Genomic DNA, 10000 nt, shown 5'->3' with positions numbered 1-10000 from the left:
AGTAGTAGTAGTAGTAGTAGTAGTAGGTAGTAGTAGTAGTAGTAGTAGTAGTAGTAGTAGTATGTAGTAGTAGTATTTAGTAGTAGTAGTATAGTAGTGTAGTAGTAGTAGTAGTAGTAGTAGTAGTAGCAGTAGTGGTGGTGGTAGTAGCAGTAGTAGTAGTAGTAGTAGTAGTAGTAGTAGTAGTAGTAGTAGTAGTAGTAGTAGTAATATAGTAGTAGTGGTGGTAGTAGTAGTGGTAGTAGTAGTAGTTGTAGTAGTAGTAGTAGTAGTAGTAGTAGTAGTAGTAGTAGTAGTAGTAGTAGTAGTAGTAGTAGTAGTAGTAGTAGTAGTAGTGACAGCGGTAGATTTTTTTTCTAATTATAGTGTTATCAATGTTTCATCTTGATTCTAGCATGAAGTGAAAGCCCTAGCTGGTTTGTGTCGAAAGCTTGGAGCAACAGAACCAGAGATTACGGCCTGTTCTCCTTCCGGTAAGCTCATCCACTCCATTTTCTTGATCTTTGACCCTAAACATACGAGGTCTGATTTTATATTTAAGATACCTAATGTATGTTTATACCAAAAATATAGATATTGATGGTTCAAAACTCAATAAATCCTATGTTGCGTAACTTTCTCTAATGATATAAATCAAAAGAGAAGTTGACCATTTATCCCAAGGATTAATGGAACATTTATTATTACATAAATATCTTTGTTTTTTAATCTTAAACTTTATTACCCGTGGATTTTTTGTCGTGTTTTTTGTTTTGTTTGTTTTGTTTTTTGTGTTTTTTTTTGTTGTTCTTGTTCTTGGCTAATGTAGGATTTTGAGCCCGAAATTTTCCGTGTTTGGTGTTCTGTTCTGTTTTATAATATCAAAAATGTGTAACTCATAATCTGCAGGCAAAGCCATAAGGAGAAGCAGTGTTCATTCGGCCTTGGAAAGAGCTGCGTCCTTGACCTTTATCTCAACAATGTCCAGTCTGGGAAGTGTGCCCAGCCTATTCGATATGGTGGAGTCTGATTCGGATGAAGAGGATGTTAGGTATGTGTGTTCATATTAGACAGGGGGGAAGAAACATGATTTGGGGATAGTTTATTATCTTATTACTGTTATTGTCGGTGCAGGAAGTTGATAGTATAATCATCAAAGTAAATAAATAACGTGAGTTTTAATAGAGCGCAAAATTCACTATATATATATATATATATATATATATATATATATATATATATATATATATATACCTGATTGCCGTGTGAAAAATGTAAGTAAATAGTCTTTTCAAAGGATTCAATTTTGCGCGAGCCTCAAACGAGCTACTTAAAGATCAGAAGCAGAATGGCTTACCACGAGACCACAAAGCCACTTAATACAATACAATACCTAATAACAGCTAAATTAGGCCAATAGTATGGCCTTTGGTGCCCTATCACAGTGATAAAAAAACGGATATGCATTAGTAAGACATAAAGTACAGGATATCAATTATAAAGAAACATAAATTACTCATCGAATTCAGACTTAAGGTGATCTAATTCCCTATCAAGAAGGGAGGATGGATGGTTGGTCTATGCGTAGCCATCGTAATCTTAAAGCTTGACAATGACCAAAAAAACTGACGTGAAAAGACAAGTCTTTGGCCACAAAAGAAAACAAATCGTGAGTTGTATATTCAATAGTTCAACCAATGGAATCACTTGTCTCCTTGAGCTCTACAACTCACCAGGCGCTACACAAACCTAAAAAATGACGTCAAACTATAAATCTTAGATATAGAGTTCTAGTGTCAGGCTAAAAATAAACGATGGCTACGGTCTAAGCCAAAAGACAACCTCATTCAGGCTGGCCAATTCGACAAATTGAGCGTAATCGATTTCAATAACAAAACATATATTTTTTCTTAAACCGTTTCCTTCTACAGAGACCTTCACCCCAGCTCCAACTCGACCTTGAAGGGAACATTGAGCACAAGTACCCAGGACTCTGGAACTGTTGCCTTCTCTGTAGGGACAGATACCCTTCACCATGATGTGTTGGATGTAAGGATTTATTCATTAATATATTTATTTATTCGTTTATTTACGGTATAGGAGAAGAATGCATCTCTATTTTTTTTCTTTTTTAATGAAATAAAAAGAAGTTGGCGAAAATTTCATATTTCCATCAAAACCGTTCCGACATAATACCGTTTTGGAGCGATGGGTCACGTGATATACTCGTACGTGGATGTCTTTAGCTATTCTGTTGTTCTATAGATAGTATGCGCTTGGCTAAGAAGCTCACAACTTTGCCATCCGGAAGTATAACGGTCCAACAGACAAAACCATGTGTAATCTTGAACGTTTATAGTTTGGATAATACTGTTTGGTGAGAATTACTCATAAACGCGGATGGCAGAAAAACAAAACAATAAAAAACGACGAAGATGAGTGACGTCAACTTCATTTTATCTATAGTGAGTATTTTTACCCTTTTGATAGGTCGCTCATTTATTGCAAAGTGCTTTTATTTTACCAGATCTAACAAGTCCAGCGTTCTGATCAAAAATGGAAGCGTCAAGGTTAAGACAATATATTATAATAATATATATTGTTTTGTTAGGTATAGAAGGAACACAATTGACGTCACCATTTTGCTAATTAGTTCTCAGTAAATTATATTAATCAGACTATAAACGTTCAAGGTTACACACAGTTTGTGTGTTGGTACATTATATCTGATAGGCGGATGTTGTGAGTATTTTTCCTAAACGCATAGAATCAATACGGCAGATTAGAAAATTCTATACACAAGTTCCTTAAAAAATGAGCTTTTACATAGCGCAATATCCACTAAATGTGCTCAAAGCGCTTTACAAGGGTAACTAATCAACAGCAACACGTAACGTAGAACGAGACAACGCCTGTTAGGCGATAACAATTTTTTTTTCCGACAGAGACAACGCTGTTGACAGCCAGGTACTCATTTTACACCTGAGTACGGTGAGAGAATTTGAGTAAAGAGTCTTTTCGAGGGACTCAACTATGCGCCGAGCGAGGCTCGAACCCAGGACCTTCCGATCCGAAAACGAGTGTCATACCACACGACAATATAGTCGCACAAGATTCCTAAAGACATTATTTAAATAAAAATGATATATTTTGTTAAAATAATCCTTATAGTAAATGTCATTCCATTTCATTTTCTCCACCAGTGCACATCTTCATCAGACAATGCCAGTAGCTGCACAAGCACCACTGTGTCAGAGGAAGGAAGCCCGAGGAGGAAGAGAGCGGCGCTTGCCAATCTTATGGATAAAGAGACAGTTAGTCGGACAGACAGCATTGATAGTCAGCCACCAAGTTACCATATCGCTACCTTGGTAAGCTACTAAAAAATTAGTCTTCAGGATTCTTTGTAAAGCTCTTTGAGCACGTTTGGTGGATATTGAGCTATATGAAAGCTCAATTTAAAAAAGAATTATTTTATTTATTTGGGTGGGGGGTTAATTTGTGATTTGGGGGTTTGGGGACCCGAAGACTTCCAAAATTTCGTTAGGGGCTGCTAATTAAAATTTTCAAAAAAGTACTTGAGAACCACTGATTTAAAGCAAAGCAAAAAAAATGTGTCAATAGTCAATGGAGTCAATAGTTTTTAAATGAGAGCAGCAGCATCCCGACATTCTGACAAGGAAATCACCCCCTACCGTGGTATGATTTGGAACAAAAATACAAGGGCATTGAAAATAAAACAATTTGACAACTATAAACTTAGTAAAAATCAATCAATCTGTATCAAGAAATCTTTTTTATCACCGGGATCCAGAGAATTGCATTAATAGCAGCAAGAAAGTGTCTATTTGTCCATAAAGACGAATAGTCGCGGTATAAACTATTCGTACTTAAAAAGTTAGCACAAATGTAAGGAACTCAGTACACCCGATTATTGATATAATATATTAATAATGAGTCAAATAGTAACATGTCATTAAGATGCATAAAGGCAAGCACATGAATCGACTGGTTAAATAAAAGTCAATAAATATAATGGAATTCATCTCTCCTTGAAATCTAACAAAATAAGAAACCATCCTTTATAACAACAAAAATTCGCAAACATTAGAATTACCATATAATGTTATAAATAATGTAAATGCTTACTATCTTGTTCTATTTCTTTTCTCAGGATAATGACACTCGTTTATGAGATGTTCAACAAAGAACATTCTGATACTTTGGATCTAAAATACAAGAGCCAGTGATATTTCTAAGGGAAAAATATCATCACCCATCAAAACCAAAGTCATTGTCAGGTCATCAACGAGCTGCAGTAGACTGGAAAACAATATTATCTTCAAAGTCCGAGAGGTTCTCAGGCCTTGATCTAATATCATCATTATATTACTCTAATATCATGAGATGGACGTAAATTGATTATATGTAATAAACGTATAAAAAGAATAAGAAGTGGAAAATGACAAATATTATGATTTTATAATATGTTTAGATCTGGGTGTATTACAAATGGTTGGTTGACTAACAACAACTTTGACACTTTGAAGAGATGCATCTAAAAACAACTACAATAATTAACTTTCTAAAATTTCAAAAGAATATAAAGTTAAAGGAACATATTGCATTTCACATTCATTTGAAATGAAGAAAGTCAATACACTTTATGAATAATGTGCAAACTCACCTTGTTTTCAAAATATTGACATTATTTTGTGGATAACATGATATGTAAGCGAAATTCTCGTGTGAATGCAAGTGTAAATTCATTGCATCATATCAATAAAAATGTAAAATTAATTTGCTGTGGTGATATCATGCATTATACTCAGTATTTCCAAATGATTTTCAAGTAAATACATTATCTAATCAATGCCACCACATTGTTATCATTTTATAGATAATGATTCTAAAAATTAAAATCACACTATTGCAAGCTACAATAACCCCGCGATGTAAATGTAAACGACTGATGAGTAATGTCACGAAACTTTGCATAACTCCGTACAATAAGACAAATGAAGGGATATGATAGATCGTCGAAAGATTAAGGCATTTGCGTGTGGCTTGAGAACTCGTAAGATTAAAACCTGATGAAGACCTCCGTGTTTTAGACGTAAAAATACTTTTAAAAAAAGGTGAAAATGAAAATGCCTCATATAGAAACATCTGAAGCCTTTCCATTTTCACCTTTTTGTTGGTATTTCTACGATCCCAGGCTTCAGGCATCCCCCATCCTTATCTTCTTTTTCCTTATTTTAGACGCCCATTCAATGTAGTGTATTACTGATGAAAATTATGATACATGATTCCCCATTAAAATGACAATATGCCAAGGACTATCGAATGTTTTTGCATTCATTAGAAATGACAACATACGACATTTAAGAATATTATGGAGTAATGTACAAGAAAACAAGAATTGTTTATTCAAAATGCATGTGTATTTTTGTCATGATAATATTAGAAATCGCATTAGATGTTTTCAATAACTGCTATTTGAAAATGCTTGTGTTGTTTTATTGGTTTTACAGCATAAAGTGGATGAAGAGGAAGCGAGAAACGAAGACCGGAACACAAACTGTATACCACTTGTTGTCTGTGAATCTTTAAAATAATTACGTTAACCCTCTCCTTGCCAACTACAGGAAAATCGTCATATTCGTTAAGATACAACCAACATTTTTCTTATTCAAATTTCTCTTGTACATCATAAAATGTGAAGAAAATGAACAGTGTGTTGTAGAACATGTTTTACTAAAGAAGTCATTTATCGCAAGAATTTTACTGCTATTGTGTCAGAGTGATAAAAAATATATTTTTGTGTTAGTTGGGTGTGAAGTTTTGGGGAAAATCCTGAATGGCTGGTAAGGAGAGAGTTAAATCAAATATAATTCTAATCAGTTGCTATGTCAATTATCTCACTGTGCATCTGTTGCCGTCAAAATAAATAAACAGAAAGTTATTTCAAACAAAAGGGCATCGCTATGACAGAAAATCAAAGGCTCTTTGCCTACGAAAGATTTTGAAATGTATCATCTATTGGACTGAACAATTCAACAAAAAATAATCAATAAAATGTTAATTTTTATTCTTTGCTGTAAAACACATGAGTATGTCTTTAACACGAGACTTATGTAATTCTTCATAAAGATTATTTTGATTTTTTTAAAAGTAAAAGGTTCATTTTCCTTAAAATATTCTTAATTTACAACAGTGATCACGCTATGTTTGTATTTCCCGTCTCACGTAGTACTGCATAATAATATTAGTGCCTGGTGAATTCAAAATAGTCGTTTCTATTATACTTATATATAGAGAGATAATATTAATATTATGGTCTATCGCATTTTGTTTAAAATCTGAAATAGTTTGTATCACACAGTGCCAAACAGGACTGAGATCACAAAATGCCACAAAAAAAATCACTCCAAAAAGTAATCATGTTGACCCAAACTGAAAAAGCGGATGTTTTGTTATGATTTTGTATTTTCTTTATGGCTTATTTAGCACTGTATTAGATACATCTCTTCAGTTTTTTCACCATCACACCAGTGCCTGCTCACCCTTTTTTCAGCATGTTCTTTACTACAATTCATAACAACTATAAAGTGTGCTTATCCTGTTAATTTTAATAATCAAAGGCATAAATAGAACCTTACAAGGTTTCATATTTTAGGGGGGGAAATCCACATATGTTTAAATAATTAGCTTAATTTACAACAACAAAAATGACAAAGTAATAAAACTGAACCGCAAATGATCAATATATATTAACATGCTCAATTACGAAGTAGCTTTTAAAAAAAACAAACAAACGTGTTGTTCATATCGTAACATTTATCATAATTAAGAATCAAAATTTATCAGTATTGCAATCTGTATAATTTATTCATAAACATTGTTATAAATATGCATATCGTTGAAAAACTTAATTTGGTATTGGACTTGCATTATCAAATGTGAAGAATATATATATATATATATATATATATATATATATATATATTTATATATATAATATATATTATATATATATATATATATATATATATATATATATATAGAGAGAGAGAGAGAGAGAGAGAGAGAGAGAGAAAGGAAGAGAGAAGGAAAGGAAGAGTGATGAAAAATTGATGGAGAATGAGCGGGTGAGAGAGTGTGAAAGAAATTAAATGGCAAGAGAGTTGTAAATTGTTTAATAACTTAATTAAGTAACATTGTAGAATAATTTGTCACCCGTTTCCCTTGGGGTCGAATGTTATTGACACTTCGATTCTGTTCCGATCCTACATCATAAACAAACAATTAACAAAATTCAAACCACGTCCTACTCGGGCCAAAGCACATTATTTATTTGATGAGATCGGGATCAAATGGGTCTCAGTTGATAGAGCACTCGCTTCACTCACAAAGAACGATCCCGTGTAAAGACGACATATTTTTTCTCCTGACCCTCCTTTCTATCCAGCAGTGATTGGGAAGCTGGGTCTGTTAGATTACTTTGCGATAGACTAGAGTCCTATCCCAAAAGGTAACAAGCAATTGCTATTTTCCGCTTCATGTTATAGAAACTACTCCTGCTCCACGACCTACGAGGCAAACAAGACATGTACTTCCTTCTTTAAATTAAACCACATAATAAATTACCCAAAATTGCAGGGGTTTTGTAATTTGTTTTTTTTTTCTTAATGATGAAGGTGTCATTTTAATAGCTTCTGATTCTGGCATCCTGACCACCTTATTTATTTGCTTTTGCTTGAAAACGTTCACTCTTAATATAGATAGAGGTACCCCTCCCCCTCCCTTTCCACCCCTTCCCGAACACACACAAGTTGTTAAAAATGTGATTTGTCATTTCAAAAACAGCTATGTTGGGTTAAACCTGTGGTCAAAAAATGGTTTTATAATCAAAATGGCCAATATGTGGAAAATCCTAAATTTTTGTTAGGTGTACTTTGATAAATTATGCTCATTTTTTTAAAGTCATAAAACTTTCACCAAAGTTTCATATTTTTGACAAAGTGATTCTAAGCTGCTTGAAGTTGTGGACTGTAGAAAGTAATGGACACACTTGAATATCAGCTTCTTAAAAAAGAGAAGAATTAATTTCAAATACTGAACGTTCAGGTCTCAAAACCATTCTCTAGAGAAAAAAAAATAAAAACAATGAAAATATTTTAAACAATTTTTGTTGATTTTTTTTATTGTTGTTATTGGGTGAAAAAGGGTTTTGAGCCCAAAACATTCCGTGTTTGGTAATTTTGTTGTTGTTGGTTCTTTCTTAGCTGTTATATTGAGTTTTGTTCGTGTATTTTTTTGGATATCATATACATCAACCCGATATAATATTCCCATTTTCAGACGATGTATCACAATTATCAACATGTCTCAAATTTGAGAGTTCTCAAACAGACCTTTTGATTATTTGGTAAACTTGACAGTTATTTTAATTAATTGACATTTGAACTAAGAATTTTCTGGTCAAACTGAAACACAAAATGTTTTAATGTTGAACGTCGGAGTAGCCAAGCGTGATTTTGTTTTGTTGTAAGAAAGCGTAACTTTTTTCTGGCGTTCATAAATAAGCTTCAACAAAAATTGATAAAATGTTTATCTTTGTCAGTAAACCTCCACCTCAGTGTTTTCTACATGTCAATTGTTATATGAATTGATAAAGAACCTGATACAAGTGTCAATATTACTTAGGATGCCAAAAAAGAATAACGTTAAAGTAGTTAGGACGAGCTGTAATGTTATAAGCTTGTTCAATAAGTGCATTTCATCGCTGTAATCATAGCTTTTGCTTTACAAAAATTGTGAAATATTCAAAATACTGTAAATATAATCAATTTATGATTTACATAAAGCGCAGCGAATCTCTGATATATCTATAACATACGATTAAGTCATATAAAAATTGAAGACGTTTTGTGTTTGATGTTTTGTTGTTTTTTTCCAAAATTGTCAAAACCCAAGGTTTGCATATTTCAAAACCAACATATAATGTTTTAATATATCCTTCTTTTTATTTACTGTTATGAGGATGTACAAAAACGTCATTTAACGCATTTAAAGTCGAATTAATGTTTTTATTCAAACTGACCTATTGAATATAATTCTTCAAAATACAATTTAGCCAGATTTTTACGTTACAAATCCCAGTCCATATTGTTGGGAAACTTTTTATTTGACGTATGTGATATGTAAACAATGTTTGCTTTTTATAAAGGATGAATATGTCTTTCCTGACAATTTTATATTTTAGTATAACACTATTAAGAATCTTCATCATACATGAAGTCGTCATGCTTAAGAAATTTTATCTTAAAAATATTAATTTATACTTTTTGCAGCGTACTTTTGAAGAAATAATTGTTTATAATTTAGTAGATCATTAATATTACTGGAAGAGAATTAGAACGCCGCTTTTTTTTTCTTAGCCGAGACTTTACATTTATCAAAAAAGAAATATAAGCAAAATTTCCAATAGTACGGTTCACGCTACCATTGGACTGACAAAAATCATGGTCAAAAATTGAATCATGTTATCATTTATTGATTGCGAGCTTTCGTTTAAGATTTTTCAACAAAACACACAAAAATTCCCTGTTTCTTTTCTTTTTTTTTTTTTTTTTGTTCCTGTTGACGACGTATACGTCTATGCAGGTCTGATGTCCGAACCCACTTATGTACCTAGTTTAATATTGTTGTATTTGACAATATTTTATGTCATTTTTTTTTTACATTTCCATTACAACAATGAGCCCATAAAGATTTGGGTTATCAGACCTGCAAATAAGCACGTGGGTTGTTGACAATGCTTTTACATCTTATTTCAGAAACAGTTAAAACATGTTGAAACAAACTTGAATAGACAATAAAGCATGTTGATGCATCCTTAAATACACACTGAAAACTTTTTAAAGAAAACTTGAGTGCACAATAAAAACTTCAGTACTTACACAATTAAAGTTGAACATTTCGATACACAGTCAAAACATTTTGATGCAAATTTACG

At 32.5% G+C, this 10000-nt stretch overlaps 1 protein-coding gene across 2 annotated transcripts in view; it reads left to right on the top strand.

Moving 5' to 3' along the window:
• LOC144978519 (uncharacterized) overlaps window positions 1–6711 on the top strand; it is a 142970-nt gene extending 136259 nt beyond the window's left edge. For both annotated transcript variants that reach the window (XM_078924698.1, XM_078924699.1), the window contains 5 exons: window positions 395–473; window positions 889–1030; window positions 1911–2028; window positions 3183–3350; window positions 4154–6711. In XM_078924698.1, the coding sequence (XP_078780824.1) occupies window positions 395–473; window positions 889–1030; window positions 1911–2028; window positions 3183–3350; window positions 4154–4174 (528 nt within the window). In that variant the 3' untranslated portion in view covers window positions 4175–6711. The remainder of the gene's footprint in view (window positions 1–394; window positions 474–888; window positions 1031–1910; window positions 2029–3182; window positions 3351–4153) is intronic.
• Window positions 6712–10000: the final 3289 nt, after the last annotated feature.

Source organism: Berghia stephanieae, chromosome 8 (assembly GCF_034508935.2).
Source record: "Berghia stephanieae isolate SIO BIC M18660-M18661 chromosome 8, UCSD_Bste_1.3, whole genome shotgun sequence".
Lineage (NCBI taxonomy): Eukaryota > Metazoa > Mollusca > Gastropoda > Nudibranchia > Aeolidiidae > Berghia > Berghia stephanieae.
This window is presented reverse-complemented; position numbering and strand designations above follow the sequence as displayed.